The sequence below is a fragment of the Halictus rubicundus genome, chromosome 7 (genome assembly GCF_050948215.1).
Source record: "Halictus rubicundus isolate RS-2024b chromosome 7, iyHalRubi1_principal, whole genome shotgun sequence".
NCBI lineage: Eukaryota > Metazoa > Arthropoda > Insecta > Hymenoptera > Halictidae > Halictus > Halictus rubicundus.
Window position 1 is genome coordinate 12795665 of NC_135155.1, and position 16703 is coordinate 12812367.

General features: G+C 40.3%; 1 protein-coding gene across 10 annotated transcripts in view; it reads left to right on the plus strand.

The window, feature by feature from the left end:
- The window catches only part of LOC143355510 (uncharacterized), a 181511-nt gene that overhangs the window by 20819 nt on the left and 143989 nt on the right, over positions 1 to 16703 (plus strand). For all 10 annotated transcript variants that reach the window (XR_013082515.1, XM_076790356.1, XM_076790354.1 and 7 more), the window contains 3 exons: positions 3140 to 4811; positions 5370 to 5532; positions 5982 to 6188. Coding sequence is in view for 9 of the 10 variants with exons in the window: in XM_076790356.1 (XP_076646471.1) it covers positions 3140 to 4811; positions 5370 to 5532; positions 5982 to 6188 (2042 nt within the window). In the remaining variant the exon portion in view is untranslated. The remainder of the gene's footprint in view (positions 1 to 3139; positions 4812 to 5369; positions 5533 to 5981; positions 6189 to 16703) is intronic.

Sequence of the window (16703 nt, forward strand, 5' to 3'; positions counted from 1 at the left end):
TCGTGTATTTCGATAATATGACGAAAGAGACGTTAAAACATGTGCGAGAAATAATAGAAAGTAAGACCATATTGTTTAGCAATCGAGAAAACCGTGGTTTTCATCGGACACGAAGCTATGACAATATAACATATGGTGGCGTGTAGAAGTGTAACTTAATTTGCATGAGGGTAATCGAGTTATTGCAATGAATGCTGCAATTCTGTAGTATTTGTTTTGTCTCGCCTATACGATACAGTTCCCCATTAATTTTCTGTGTAGACTAGGAGAACCAGACGGTTACTTCGTATGTTGCAAACTATTCCTACCTTTTCTCTACCTTTCTGACGAGTAATGTCTGTATGCATTCGTCCCGGAACAAATGTTGCTCATTGGTGTTTGGAAAAGTGCAAATTTAGAAACGGGCATCGTTTGCACGTTTCAACAGTTTTTTTTTTTCGTCTTTTTTAGTACGCAAATTGTAGCAATAATATTCCAAGGACTATTTAAATGAAACCAGTTCCTCGGAAACGAAATCTTGTGTAAAGTCCATTCGTGTTATCGCGTTGTTTAATCAGTCCGCTACTAAAAGAGTGTGCATTCTCTATAATTAACACATTCGTACGTAATTAGACACGGTGCAATGGACAAGATCCAGCAGAACGTATTATGGAAGCAAGATACGAAACGCGATAAATTTGATTAAAATTCAAGAGGTTCTGCAAGATTTGATTAGTCGAAATCGATTTAAGCAGTTTCATTAACTCTCACAAAAATTTCATCAGAACGCAGTGATACATTTCTTCTAGGAAACGGAAATGTTCGCTTCGCCTCTCCTAAACCCCAATTTACTGAAAACCCTCTCGCAGTAATTAGTTTTCGATTAGCTCGTTCGCTACCACCGTCACACATACGTGACGCGCGCAATCTCGCAGTTTAGTTGGAGATAGGCAAATTAATTTTATATACGTTCTTGTTTCAAGACATAGTCGACTTTCTTCTGTTGAATCGTTTTGATGTTTCATAAGCGAGGCACATTTAATGAAACATCTCTTACACTGGAGATAAGCGCCGGCATAATTGACGACTGATAATTAAATTGTGAATGGGAATACCTAACTTTATAGCGAGCCGAATTGTTGAGGATAGTGGGCGAAAATGAAAGCTAGAATTTAAGAAATATCTAATCGTGCCATCTTAAACTTTTACAGGGACGCGAGTTCGCCTTACCGTTTCAGTTTTCCCGATATTGGTCGGTTCACGGGAACAATTGAACGTCGACTCCTTGTTAGGAGCGTTTTATAAGAAGCTCGAAGACACTCTCGACTGTCTCGACTAGAACGGGTGTCTGAAAAGCACAGAGTTGGTTCATTTGGGAACGCGGTTGCTCTATTTCTGGAGTTTGAATCGGGTTACTTAATGTTTTTGAACCTTCTACTTTCCATGCCTCGTTATCTCTGGTCACAAGCTATTGGCGATTACGATATCGAGTCTAACATTCGTTTCTCTTGATATTCGACGGGGTTTTGTTGTCGATGTTTGTTGATGTCCGATTCTGTTTAGCTCATGAATCATCTTCCGCGTCACACGCACGTTATCGATCGCATACAAATAATTCTGCCGAGGGTTCCGAGGCTTTGTTTTAATAAAAAAGGTGAAAATAATATTGATAAATATTATCAGGAGATATTACAAAGGTTCCGAGATGCATCTAAGATGCAATTATTAAAATGCCATTATTATTTGCACGAACGATCTTCAAAATGTTGACATTTCAGGAAACTATGCAATATTAAAACCTCATAAAGACAATCTGTTTCTTGTGGAATCTAATTGAGAAATAAGGTAGGAGTTAAATATTCGCATAATGTAGGTTCCTGGTTATCCGAGCGTCGATTCTTAAAATATTGTGTAGTGACGTGGAAGTCTGCCAACACCTTATCGTGTCGCTTCATTTCGAATCCTGGTTTTCAATATTTTACAGATTCTACGAAAAGTACATTTAAAAATTACAATGCAACGAAACACTTATCGAATACTTTAACTTTCAATTTTATATAATCTTCTACACTGCACGCGATATCTTACCAGTGACGGACTTGCTGGTTTTTATGAAGTTAACATACAACAGTAAAAAATGTTTAGCACATATTTAAGAGCGACAAATCACAATAGCTTTTGTTGTATTTTTATACTGCATATAGAACGAACCACGTATTGAAAATCTTTATTATTTTCATGAATGGTTCGTGTATGCCACCATTTCTAAAAAAAAAATGCAGACCGAATCGTATCTAATAATCTGACCACGTGTAATCAAATCAAATTAAAGTCGAAGATTGATAAAAAATACACGTTACACCGAGGTTAAATCTAGAATTCACGACTCCGGGTGAATTCAAAAGAACACTCATCAGGTCCGTGCGTACCGTATTTCGAAAACGGTCATGGCTAATTAATGTACAACATTCGATAAAATCAGGTGTGATTTCACATAAGCATAGAAGCATAGCTAAAGGTACCGGCGATGTAAAATACATCGGTTATCGATCCGCGGCTATCGCAAGAGACGGCGAAAGCAGCAATATCTCGACGTACATGAAAACATTGGGACCGAAATATCACTTGTATCGTGTAGCGAGAGTAAATGAAACGTCGACATCAGCGTAGTACGTGTATTGGTAAGACAATATTAATCGAATGATAAAACATTTTGGTTTCTAACTTATATCAACATACTCGTCGGACACTTTTCTGATTGAAGTGACATCGAACACGACACGATTCGGAACATATTTACTTGTTTAATTTACGATACAGCAGAACAGTCAGACAAGTTTCGGAGAAGCAAATATACTCCGAATTATGCCATGTTTGGTCTCCGATATTATTACTCAGAAAAAATGTGACAAATCTGTCAGTACAAATGTCATTTAAAAAATAACAGGAAACAAAATAATTTTGTCCCTGATACATCTAATTCCGTGTGATGTTAATTTCTTATCGATCGAGTTTCTAGTTTCTTGAAGTAGTATACCCTACGTTAGCGGTGTAAATGTGTTCGACAAATGTCTCTTCCACAGACATATACATACACCGAGACAGGTGCTCCATTAGTTTCGATTGTCAGGATTCTGAAGGGCATTTTTCTGTCTTCTAGAACTGCAGCAAAGGCACGAGGCGAGGCGCGGCCACGTCTTTCGGCTTCCGGCGACATCCGATTCGGATTCCTGTGGCGATATCGAACTACTCGGCGGAGTCTAATCTGACCCAGCCACGATCGAAATCGGCCGGTCCCGAGCAGAATCGTCGGCGCGACGAGGACAACGCGGGCACAATTCGCAACCTGTCATCGGGTCGATCGACGCCGAGACTCGCACCGCCGAAGAAGGACGCTACCGGGATCGCGGTGAGGACGAACCGTTTCGGGTACAAACAGCCGCAGGTGAAGTTCACGAACAAGGTCGGGGACATCTGTAGCAGCCACACGGTCAGTCATTACAACCAGGAGGCGTTGCAGCAACACCAGCAGGAGAGTGTCCCGAAACAGACGCAGAGGGTAGCCCCGGTCGTCTGCAACACGTCCTCGGTGCCCGCGTCGAAGATCAGGTCGCCCGCGCGTAGTGTAACCATTTACAACAATGTTGGCACCTCCCACGTGGACGGGAATCGAAGGTCATCGGGTATACGCGAGCCGGTCGGCAAGTACACGCTGCACACCAGCCACCTGCCGTTGCCTCAATTCGCCGTGAGGGTCACCAATGCGAACTCGAAGACCGCGAAAACCGTGGCCAATCTGAACAGAATGGTGTCCGCTGCCTCGAAGGGTTCTACAAGCTCGAAAGAGGGTTCCAGCACCGAGGATTCTGGCGTGGGTAGCCAACAGGGTTGCACGGTGGACGACACCACCCGAGGTTACGAATACACCGGCGGTTCTCCGAGCAGGAGACGGGGCATAGGTAGACCTAGGAATTTAAGAATGGTGGTGAACGGAAAGAGTTTCGACGTCAGGGACGTCAGAGACGACGACAGCACGGTCACCGAGATATCTGTCATTCCGTTGCCGAAAACATTCACGGCCCCCGGCACTGGACTGGTGCGGGAACGAACGACCCAATATCAAAGAATCGTAAACAAGGACAACAGACACGCCGAATCGACGACCTCTATGTCCACCACGTCGTCGGAGGGATACGACGAGGGGCTTGGTGAGGAGAAAGTTTACAAAGACAGGTCTCGATCGGAAAAGATCCCATCCATCAAATCGGACTTCAGCCCGCCTAGCTCCGACGATCCTGAATACGGCCACGGTGAAGCTATGGCCGACGAATACTCGTTAAGCTCTAGCGACGAGTGCCAACGTTCCTCTTCCGTTGCTCACCATATGCAAGCTGCCGCGAACACAGGCAAGAACGGAACTCTACCAAGGACATCTCTGCGATCGGTGTTGCTCACCATCGAGGATCCTGCGTTCGCCGCTGCTGCAGCCACCTCTACCTCGCTGATAGACGACGAGACTTCTCCCGTTGATAGTCTCTTCGACAGCCTTACAGCCAGTATTACGCAATCGGACGTCAAGGCGGCCAGAAAGGAGCAGCCCATGGAACAGTCCGGAAACACCTTGGACGATGATAGTCCTGGAACGCCTACCAACGCCTCGAACTCGTTGAGCTTGTCGGAGGGTAGGGAATTCTTCGACGATGAGATCGCTGATCAGCCTGGGCTTATTTTAAACGAGAACATGAGGGTCGGAGTTGAGGCGCAATCCATTGTAGCTAGCCAGCTTGTTACCGAAAACAGCCATACATTAGTCGAGTCCAGTCCTAAAGCAGGTAAAGGTGATTGACTGTCTTTGGTAACCTTTAGAGGACCATGGTGGCCTCTATAGTGGCCAAGGGTAAACTTTGGAATTTGGCGTAACATGTTGTTGGTTGCATACAGAGTGTCCCAAAAATATTGTACTTCCTTTGAAAGAGGTGATTCCGGGGATTATTTAAAATAACTTTTTCCTTTGTGAAAATGTTCTGCGCGACTTCGTTAAAGTGTTGACACTCTGTATACGTATATACATATACAAATTTTTCGTCAAGAAAATTCAAGTTTTCAATGGAAAAATGCCGGCCCTCTAAAGGTTAAAAGAGTTACTATTCTTCCGACCTACGTATACTTGAGGGTAATTGTCTAGCGAATGTGCGAATTTAGAACACTTTTGTAAGTAATATTTCTGAGATAAAGAAATCTCGTAGAGGCAAAATTGATTTTTGCATCCGCATTTGCTAAGACTTTTTGATTTGTTTCGATAAGTACTGCATACTCATGCAATCTATCTACTGTATACGCTGGAAGTTGGACGTTTTCTGGTATCGCTCATCAATTGTCCCATTTTACAGCTGCAGGATACAGTAAGAACGCGACAAACAGCCCGCACCATGGCAAACGAATGAGTCGAGCTGGAAGTGTTGACACTCTGTCACCTTGCGAATCTATCGCATCCGACGATTTGATACTGGATTACGAACAGAGCGATGCAAGTTCCTTCGATGAGCGGCAACGGTGAGCATTTTATGTTTACGAAAGAGCCTTTATTAAAATTCATCAAATTTTGTTTGCTTGAGTCATTGATCAAATTGCAAAAGAAGACACAGTGGAGCTCTATTCATCCGAACTATGTATTATTTTCGGAATGCCTATTTTATCGAGACCTTTGCTGAGCTTCTATTATGTGAACTAACTGCTCGAGGCATATTACTTATCGAAATTCATAATATTCGTAAGAAATTTTATTTCACAAACGATCCAGTCATCCGAATCATCGTGTCCCTCGAACAGTTTGTATCAATGGAGTCCCACTGCCTAGAATTCCTAACTAAAACAGGCCGAATTACGGAATTACCATACTTTGAAACCGTGGCCATCCAAAGCCTTAGAAGCTCGTCTACAAAATGTTCACATTTCACTCTTCTGTCGATCTTTAAACGAATTGAAATTTCTTTGTATTTTAGGATGGAGGCGACCGCAGCAATGCAGGATACGGACGACCCCCCAGTTCTTTCCAATATGGTAGCACAAGGTGAACATGTGATGAGACGGTGGAGCTCTCTGTTGGGTGCATGTCAATCGGTGCAGCAAACTAATAATACGAACACGATTAATAACAATGTGAACGGTGAATCGGCCAATAACAATAATCAAGCAGCCAACGAAATGGGGTGTGTATATCAACTTTTCACGTTTCTAATCGCTCCGTACGGCTCATATTTTCATATACTGCATGCGCTTATGCTAGTCAGAATATGGAATATCACCTGGTACACTTTGAAAGTCCCGTGAAAATTTTTTCTTAAGCATTATTGAGTGTTCTCACCGCTGTTGTTAACATGTTCATACGTTTCATAGCTTGGAATACGCTTCTTTATGTTTCATTTTTGATACAGGGTCGGGTTTCTTGACGAGAGTCAAGACAATTCCCCCAATGGAAAAATGAATTGAATTGTAAAGGAACGGGAATGCTATCACCGCTTTCGGTCACTTTTTAATGTCATTGTCTGACATTAAAATTTTATGTAATTTCTTAAATGCCCTTCTGTCATTTTTGTTAATATTCCTAGATGAACAGAGACTTACTCTTCACGTTTTAAAAAAGGTAAAATGAGAAACAATAAACAGTCGAGTAAAGTATCCCTTGGCAGCATAGATTTGATTATTATCTATGAGATTTTTGTAACACTTTCGTCATTGGATTCGCGCGAGTCTCTTCTAATGAAAATGCGATCAACTACGACACTATACGAATGAAATTTTAGGTACTATTGACGGAATTGTTCGTATTAATAAAAAACTCATGCTCAATCCATTGATCAAGGTTGTATAAAAAGTACTGCAAGACAAGGAAATGTATTTATTGTACCAGTGCATGACACAACAATGGAAGGACTTTGAATTAAGTTTAACTTTAGAAATTTCCATTCCTTAGTTTTTATTCATTTTTGCAGCTTCGTTCAGTGAGCGTATACCCTGCAAGAGCCCGGTCTCCGGCCGCTCGAGTAAGAGTGTGGCACACTCGCAACGTTAGATTCGCATATACGTACACGATGATTGCAAGGGTCCGGGAGTCCGCAAATAATTTCTCAATAATGCAGATATGGGGCTTTTCTGTGATCAAAAATGTTAGATAAAAGATAAATCTAGAGCGCTTGACCTCTCAGAAGTCCTACTTTTGCGTTGTCTAATCGTAATTTGCAATATTCTAGCGTTGTAATACGAACTCGAGCTTCTCCTAGCGGCCGTTCATGGCGTGACGATCGCCTTGTCACTTGACTCCTACATTTTGTCGAATATTGCAAATTATGCCTACAAAATGCAAAAGTAGAACTTTTGAGGGGCCAAGCGTTCTAGATTTATCTTTTATCCAACACTTTTGACCATGGGAAAGCTCCATTTTAGCATTATTGAGAATCGGTTTACGGACTCCCGGACCCTTGCAATCCTCGTGTACGTATATGCGGATCTAGTGTTGTGAGTGTGCCATACTCTCACTCGAGCGGCCCGAGACCAGAACGCCATGTTGCTTTGCTGCGAGTTTACACTTTACATGTTAATGTTCGGTACCAAGCAATCTAAACGTGACAAAGTATGAATTGCCCCCGAGATTTAATGGAAAGCTACTTAATCGTGTTAAAAGTTTCGTGATTGAGGAGAGAATTATCATTTCAATGTGGCTATTACGAGCCGGGCAGATTATTAACCCTGTGTTTTAAGACTTTCGTCGAGGTTGTGAAATGTTGAACTATTTCGAGAGAATTTGAAAAGAAAAACGATAATGGCGTTAATGTTTTAAAAGAATATTAGACGTTACACACTTATATTACTTTCATTGCACAATGCATATATGCGAGTCACATGAAAACATGAATCAGTTTCATAACATGAATGAGTTTGTAGAATTTTTACTATTGGAAAAACTTTTGCTGATAGTTGATAAGGATCGATAAGGTAAGTTGTAAAGCGTTGTTACAGAGAAATATCGCAGTCCGTCTATAAGCGTATCATGATCAATGATTCGACAGAAGTGTAGCAATGCTTCTATTAACAAATGGCATTTACATTTCATATTATTTGCTATTTTTTTATGACAGCTGAAAATCGACTGCATGAAATATTCATGGCAGTTTTTTGCCGTTATTTAATGTGGTTATGTCCATTTCAATACCTTAATTAATTAAGATAAAATATTTAGCTCTCCATTTAGTTTATTTGCATAATGATTTCTGCAATAAATATAGACGAGAAAGAATTAATTTTGTGTTCAAAGGCATATGAAAAGTGAGAAATTTACTATTTTTTTGTCATGCTTAGTGTTTGAAAAATTCGATTTTGATAGTTTGATTATCGATCCGTTGTTCCTATTTATAATGAACATCTGTAATATTTAAACGCAAAATTTTTCGGATAATGTTATTCAAACAGTAAGAATGGGAAAAAGTTGTAAAGTGTCCAATAGTTATACCGACGTTGTTTATAAACCAGCAAAGTTTTCAAACAAATCCAAATATTTAAGTTACGAAGTTCAGCGCAAATTCAAACATTCCTGATAACGTCTCTTTGTAAACTTCCATGTAAAAACGCCTAGAGAGACAGATGAGAAAAATTCTCATCTGTTTTTAATAATCTATGGAAAGATCATCACGTTTCAATATTTTTATCCCTATAAATCGGATTTTATGCATTTATGGCAAAAATGGGAGGGTCTAATTTAGAACAGCAGAAACATTAGAACAATTAGAAAAAAGATTTTTTTTAAATTTGTATTTTTAGAAAATTTCTATTTCACTCCAGTCTGCTGCAATTCGGGCAGAAAATTTTCATTTCGCATAAAGATCGGCTGTCTATTTATCACATATAATGATCTGTACTGTTTATGAGCTGAATAATCGTAACATATAGTGACTGATACATTTATTCGCATATTTTCTAACTAAAAATTGTCACGTGTGTAGAAGAAAGCTGAAGATTAATTTGGCATAGAGACTGGTTTATTTTGCTAGAGGTTGCGAGTTAATTATTAGCACTGAGTTAACACTCTTCCTGTAGTTGATCTCAACTAATACCGGTGCTTCTTTCAACTGTAACGATAAGAAAAAAAAAAATAGCGCGTTGCATTGTCCTAGAACTTTTTCTGTGTCGAAGATATGTCGACGAAATTCGATGTCAAGTTTTTTTTTAAATGGGAGTAAACGATTTGAATTCGAGAAATTAGAAAGATTAGGGTATAAGATTGATCAAAATCGTAGAAAAACTACTACAGAGAACACAGAAGAAATTTTGTAAAGAAATTACTGTTACTAATTACTTTTCACAACTTTTTTATCCGGACCTGTATCGAAAATTTAAAAAATTCTTTCTGTAATACATTTGAAGTCGAATCGGTTAAGGCTCGAAATATTCTGTGTACAAGTAACATTCTTCAGGTAGATCTACGCAGAGTCGCCAGATCAAGATTTGTTCACCACTCTAATTTCCCCTTCTACAGCGCAATTTCCCCACGCTTCCGCCGCGGCCCGGTCACGTGACGCGTTCCCCCACCCCTTATCTGGCGACATTGGATTTACACACAAGGAAGAACAGCTTAAAAATCTGAATCTATTGAACGCGTAAAATATTTTCTCAGAGCGATCCTCAAGGTAAGACAGAAGGTTGCTGCAGAATCTACGTGCAACCGAAGGCTCGATGCATCTCTAACCCTCGAACTCCTGCGCGTTCTAGACCTATGACGGAGTCATTTCTGACTCACACTAATATTTCACTAATATAGTTTTATTCTGATATAAGACTATGTCTCGGGACCGCCTTTCGTCGTATTTTGACTGTAGCGGAAAACTATAAAGTGGTAAAATGATAGAATATGGCATACTCTCTCATTCTAACACTAAGGAGTGTCGAGCGAACAACTTCGAAAGGAAAAGAGGAGATAGCGATTTTCTTATTTCGAAATAAACAGCGTCGTCTTGTGTCGGAATAAAACTGTACATATTGACGGTCGCTCGAGCTTATCACCACCGCTACCGCGATGGGTCACGGATGACTCCGGCATAGGAGGGCCTCGTTTCACACGTATTTTCGGCTGTATTCGAAACATTGACTACATCGGTCACACATACTATGTAGCGTGTGACGTTCGACGTCAAAACATTGGGCTCACGGTCGCGGCTGAGGTGAGGATAGGCAGACCTAGCGGTAGGCTCGATTTGTTTACGTTCCGTCCCCGAGGCTGTTCTGTATTCATTACTGTTAGTTTCTCGCTGTTCAAGGAAAATTTTTTGGCCGGATATTTTTCTGCGCGTTCACCGTCAACGTTTTTTCCAGAACCTTCGCCGTGTTTACTTGAGTTGTTTGGCGAATTGTTTCACCGTACAGATTGTCAGATGATATTCTTATTCTTCTTTATAGTAATAAATTGTTATTTTGTTTGTTAAATTCCCTAACAACGTTTTCCCCATTTTTTACCACGACGAACTCTGAAAAGTTCTAGTTTAGGGGGCCGGCAGGCATTTGGCCTTGACTGTCACGCTATGTTACGCTGTGCCCTTTTTTATAGACATTTTACGCCTTAAATAAGTAAGTAATCAATTAAAAATACATACCACCGTGTATGTACATGTCTTTGCTACGTCTGTATAGAGCCTTTTTTCGATACGAACACTAAATCTCTCGAAATTAAGAGAATCTCTCAGCGGCAGCCATCTTGTGACGTCATACTTGCTTCAGAATTCGAATTTTCTGCCGAATATTACAAATTACTCCACGACGAGGTAGATATTCGCAATTTGGGCTCTATACGGACGTAGATTGGACTTTTAGGAAACACAATTGACCACTTCTAAACTGCTCATTGCAATATTGAAGCGGCAGTTTGTCTAGATTTTGACCCTTGCATACGTATATGGATTTCAAACCATGCCGGCCCCCTTAATAGCTTTTTAAATAAATACAGCCTGTTCATTCTGCCTTCGTGCTCTAGCATAGGCATCTCCTGGGGTGGGGGGTGGGAGATAAAAATTTCTGAGAACCCCTGGGGTTCTGGCAGCAGACGACACGCTGCGCCTTTGTTCCGAGAATCTCGAACCCTCTCAAGCGGCTTTGCCGGACCCCAAAATACGTATAAACGGAGATAAACCGTCAGGTTTGCCGGCCTGTGAGGTATGGCATCGACCCTAAGACGATAAGAACGTCTCGCTTGTCGATCGAGTTTCACGGACCGAGTGTCCGCTGCGATCAATGCCCGTGTCGTGAAATAATGCGATCATCCGATCGAACGGATAGACACGTCGAATGTGTCAGAGTTTCTAACACGCTACGCAGATACGCACTGCAGGAGACACTTGTGCGTCGCATGCGTCGCGTGCATTCATTCATGCGAAACATCGAGTCTACGTTCTAGACGTGCAGACGCGTCTGTTCGTGCGAGATATCACTGTTGTCAGAACATTCGCCCCGAAATCAATAACTCCATAGTTTTACGACGCATCCACGTGGCGTGCACAGGCTTTCGCGGAGTGGAACAGCCTAGTAGAAAGTTCTGCGAGCAAAGAGAACAGAGGATGAAACTTTTCCTTTAAAAATCGAGCTTAAATATTTATCGGGTACCAACGTTGTCTTGACCAGTGTCACGCATTCGCTACGGTCGCGGTTTCGTAATTTTTGTAAAGAAAGTCAACCGGAGTTCGTGCATATCGGTATTTAATACTGCCATGCTTAACTCGAGAAATCCTTTTGAAGGGAGGTTTAGACATTCTTCTTCAGAATTTCTGTTTCCTTCTTTCATTTCACTTCGGTGTGCTAAGTATCTATTTTTGATTACCTCGGGAAAAACTATTATTATAGTAACAGTTACAGGATGTCTGTCAGCGACAGTTCAATGTGTAACACAGAAGGAATTTCGCTTCCGCTGCTTCTTACAGCACCATTTGCATACATGTGTAAATAATCTTTCGTATTCATTGTAAATACTTATACAACTAAAGAAATATTTTATATTACAGTTAAAATAACAAGGTTAAATGCCTTGCATACTAGAGTTTGCGGTAAGTAGCGGCGGCAGGCGCAATAATTTTCTGCAAAAACTGTTACAAAAGCTGATTGCATTGAGGTTATTAACATTTATAGTAAAGGGTGTAGCCGGATAAAAATACTTTGTGCCAATTTTCAATCCTACATGTCGACATGGGGGGTAATAATGGGGTGAAAATCAGGTTTTTCCGTAATTTCTCTTATCCTCTTTAATTGAAAATTCTGAAAAAATGAGACATATTTTAGCTACTAGAATGGACATCTATGAATTTTTTCAGAATTTTTTCATAAAATAAATACTAGGTTGAGGACTCCAGAGTACTTTTCTAGAGTGCGGAAGCATATCCATTTTTTCTACTCTTTGCCTAATAAACATACATACTGTTATAAATATGTAGGATGTTTTATAATTTAGCACAAAGTCCAACGCATTTCTTCGAAATGTTGAATATTCGAAAACAATGAAAGAAGACAAGGTTTTACTGTTCCTTTCTAAAAAAAATACATTTATATTCAACATATCTCTCGAAGAACGTATGTAGGTGAACAGTAAGACATTTTCAATTTCATGTTCTGCTAATAGTCACCGTCTAATAACGCGAACTTTTTGCACATGCGTACAGTGTGTTCTCGTGTGTAGCTCGAAAATTCGAAGTATATCAAAAGGGGAGTTCTTTTACATCTTCGTCCGTTCTTTCGTCTTGAGATTTTCAAAAAATAACTTGCAGAACACAATGCACCATTCGCACCGAGAAACGTTTGCTTAAACATATCTTTTGATAGGATCGAGTGAGACATTTCGAATTTTCAAGATGGAGGAAGTACCCTGCATGTTTCAAGGTCGTCGAAATCGGCGAGGTGTGTCCACACTTTCGCGGACGATTATCGCATTCTTTTTTACCTGGTTTTGACAAAACATGGTTTTTCACAGCAATAAAGTTTCAACATTATTGCACGCTTTCGAGCATGCTGCGCGATTCACTTTCTAACCCCTACCTAGTAACCAGCTTCTCTCCCACTCGTTGAGTCACTGTCAGATCGCTATCATGGTGTAGCCGGCAACTCGAGCTTGAAACGCGTCGCGTTTGTTAGTAACGCGTGTGCTCTGCTGCGGGTTTACGTACTCCTTCTTCCAGCACATTTTCTTCGGCGATAACGTGACTCATTTAACTGGTGTTTAAAAAACTTCGCGACGTGTCCGAACCGGTAAACAATGTCAAGTTGATGGAAGTGCGCCCGACAGCTCGGTCAGCTATCTTTTTGCAACTGTTCGAGTGTTATGTAATGTTTAGTGTCGTGAGAAGATCAGTGGTTGTTCATTTACAGTTTCTATACGTATAATTAGAAATGTTAACAAAGATTCGTTGGGATGTTCAAGGTAGAAAACTGGGGGATTACTCTATCTGGTTAACGGCGAAAGTATGCCTTGTTAACTCCTTAGATTACAATGTCAGGGTCCACTTAACGTTTTCTTCCTTTTTTTTTAACTTTATTTAACCCTCTGCAACGAAATTATTTCGAGTTTAAATTTGGAAAATACGTAGCATGATTAGGGGTGGAGCAATAAGACCGAAAAATGTAATAGCATTACAGAAGCATAACTACTCAGCTTGCGACGATAAAATTAAGTTGGCAATTGTTCAATGGAACGTAATCGGAGAATAAATTTATATCGAAGAGATCACTGTAAAAATATGATTTTCAAATAACTGTTAATTCATCGGTGTTCCGGAAACGGAAAATAGTGTCAACATTAGTACATTTCTCTGTTCTGAAGGCACTGTTAGGTGCTTATCTTTCATCGAAGATTACCTAATGCTTTAATATATGTACCGGTCTACTTACGGCTAGAAAGCATTCTGCGTTGTTGCACACTAGAATGTTTCTATTTCAAGGAAGTAAATAGTTTATTTTATTTTGAACTGTGTCCGCAATGTAAAAAAAAAATGGCGGTTCAGCTTGCAATAAATATATACTTATTTTGCCAAATATTTGAATCTTCTGCATCGTAACGCCGTTTTTTTTACAAATGCCATAAATCACGTCGATAAGAGAGCCTGATCGGCAAAGGGCACTGGCGGCAAGGAAATTAGCTCTTGACTTTATAACCCTGTCTCGCTGACACCCATACTATAGTACTAGCCTAATTAAGTCACTGACCCCAGAGTCCTAGAGAGAAATGGCCCTTATGGCATTTCAACATTACAAAACCAGAAGGCATTCTTGTAACTGAGAACCTCGAAAAGCTGAACGGTTTATTCGAAAAAAAACGACTTTCTTAACGAGTATAGTAGATTGACTAAACAAAAGTCCTACGTTAATCTTTCTAATTATGAACAATTTTAGGGAGAGGATTTTACGCAATACTCATATAACATGTTATGAAGAATCTTACCCTTAGACGACCATTACTTTTTCACCACCCTGTAACACGTTGGGATTAATTAATATCACCTTATCTCACTGATCGATAATAAACTCGAGTTGCTCGCAAAAGTAAACGCTTACGTTTCCAACTTTGAACAAGTGAAATACTCAACACTGAACTACAGAATTTCGCGGATCAGAGATTCTACAATTTTCAAATTCAAATGTTAACCCCAATTAAGCATCCGTGAGTTGGAGTAGATAGGAGAGAGTAATTAATTAACGAATAACAGCAAAAAGTACCGAACAAGGAAATTATAGAAATGTAGAACGCTATTAACGGTGTCGTGCAAAAATTAGTGTATAGTATGGAACATCGACTTCCTATTAGAGAGGTTAATGCGAGGTAACGTATCAAAATAATAAATAATAATGCACGCGTTCGAACACGTTCGTTGACCCTCCGATGATGCATGCTTGTGCTAAATGTACTGAAAATACACAATTGAACAATTTTCTAATTTTGCTAATATAATCTTGCTGTAGATCCCACACGGTGTTAGATCCTTCCGTTTAATAAAGATATTTCGCCTGTTGAATGTCGCGCAAATGTAAGCACACGCATACTTCTATGGAAGCAAACAAAGAACTTTAACTTGTTTTCGTAGAACTTTTATTATACAGATTTTATAAGAATAGTTTCTGAAAAAGTTCTTGAGGGTAACGTTATTTCTATAAAAGTGCCGCAGGAACAGGTATCTTCTTGAAGGAACAATAGAGGCTCGAACAGAATTTTTTCTTTAAACGAAAGATAGCTATTTATTCCCATCCTTGGTGTATGTACGACCACGGTACAAAGTGAGACTGAAATATTCATTGCAGTGGTATATTTGTGTAGAGTGTTGGAGGCTACGAAAAAGATATCTGGGGGGGGGGCACAGACGTCGTCTATTCCAGACAAGACGCTGCTTAAATATTTATAGTCATTCGGTCACGTTTCCGTGTACTACGGCTTTAATGGTTACGAGGACCCCGCAGCGTGAAATCTGTCTAAATTCTGAACGCAGGGAGTGAAAACATGCGGTAGTAGAGGGATGCAAGGTTATTTTGATCAGTGGAAAAAATATCTTGTGTTCATAAATATTATCGTCGAGTACAGTTTCTCCTTAGCGTCGTCATCTTGCTATTCCCCCCAATATCGTAGAAAGAAATATACGAACAGAACAATTCTCCGAATTACTGCTTGGTTAATGTTTACTGTGCGTGCCTCGTGAAAAATCCCGTGAAAGGAAAGCGGGGCTGATTGGTCAGAGTGGAAGGACCTCGTTTCACACGTATTTTCGGCTCTGGCGAACTATTGGCTAAACCAGTCACGCGTACCATGTAGCGTGTGACGTCACGGTGGGGGTAGGCGGAGCGAGAGGAACCCTTGCCCTTTGCCCTTACTCCTGTGCTGTCCCGGGGAACTTTTTGCGAGGCACAGTAACTGAGTTGGACCAACTAAAAGTTCGGGAACATTCCAATTCATTTGAAATTTTCTAAGTTTCTAGAAGAATTCCATAGTACCATCGGGCAGTTCTTAGTTTTTTGGTACTTTCAGGTTCTTCGAATTTTCTGCATCTATCGTTTAAAGTGCGACAGTGAACGCCTCGAATATACTCATTAAAAAAGTGATTAAATCACTGCGTTGTCTGAGAGGTTTAATACATAGATTTATAGCAAAATTTCAAGTATTTTTTGAACTGATATTAAGTTTACAATATGAGAAAATGTAGGTAATAGGAAGAGCGGTTTCATTTTATTGGAAACTTTATTGCACAGATTTGCAAGTATCAAAAACCTTTAATCGAAATGTAAAAGCACGCAGCGAATAACGGAAACTAAAGTGCTGTACGGAATAGTATAATTGAAGAAAAAGATAACGTTTCTGAATTGATAAACGTAAATGTAAACACGCAACATGGCGGCGAGTGCGCCCTACCGGTGACACTGCCGGTCACAACAGCAGTATGGCATTAGTTCTGAAAGGCGGGTCGAAAGCGATGACACATTATTATTGCGTGCTGTTTGTTAAGAAACAGCTGTTTGTTATTTGATATTCGATAAAATCTGATACCGGTCATTTTTTCATCGCCATCAGATACCGCAAGTTTTTCCGTAGCTTGGATTACACTCGTATTCTCCCGCCGCTCGATTTCTTTTACAATTATCTCCCATAGCTGCCCACGTATATCCTCCCCCATCGTTCAGTTGCGCTTTTTATTGTGTATGCTGCATGTACGGATAAATCC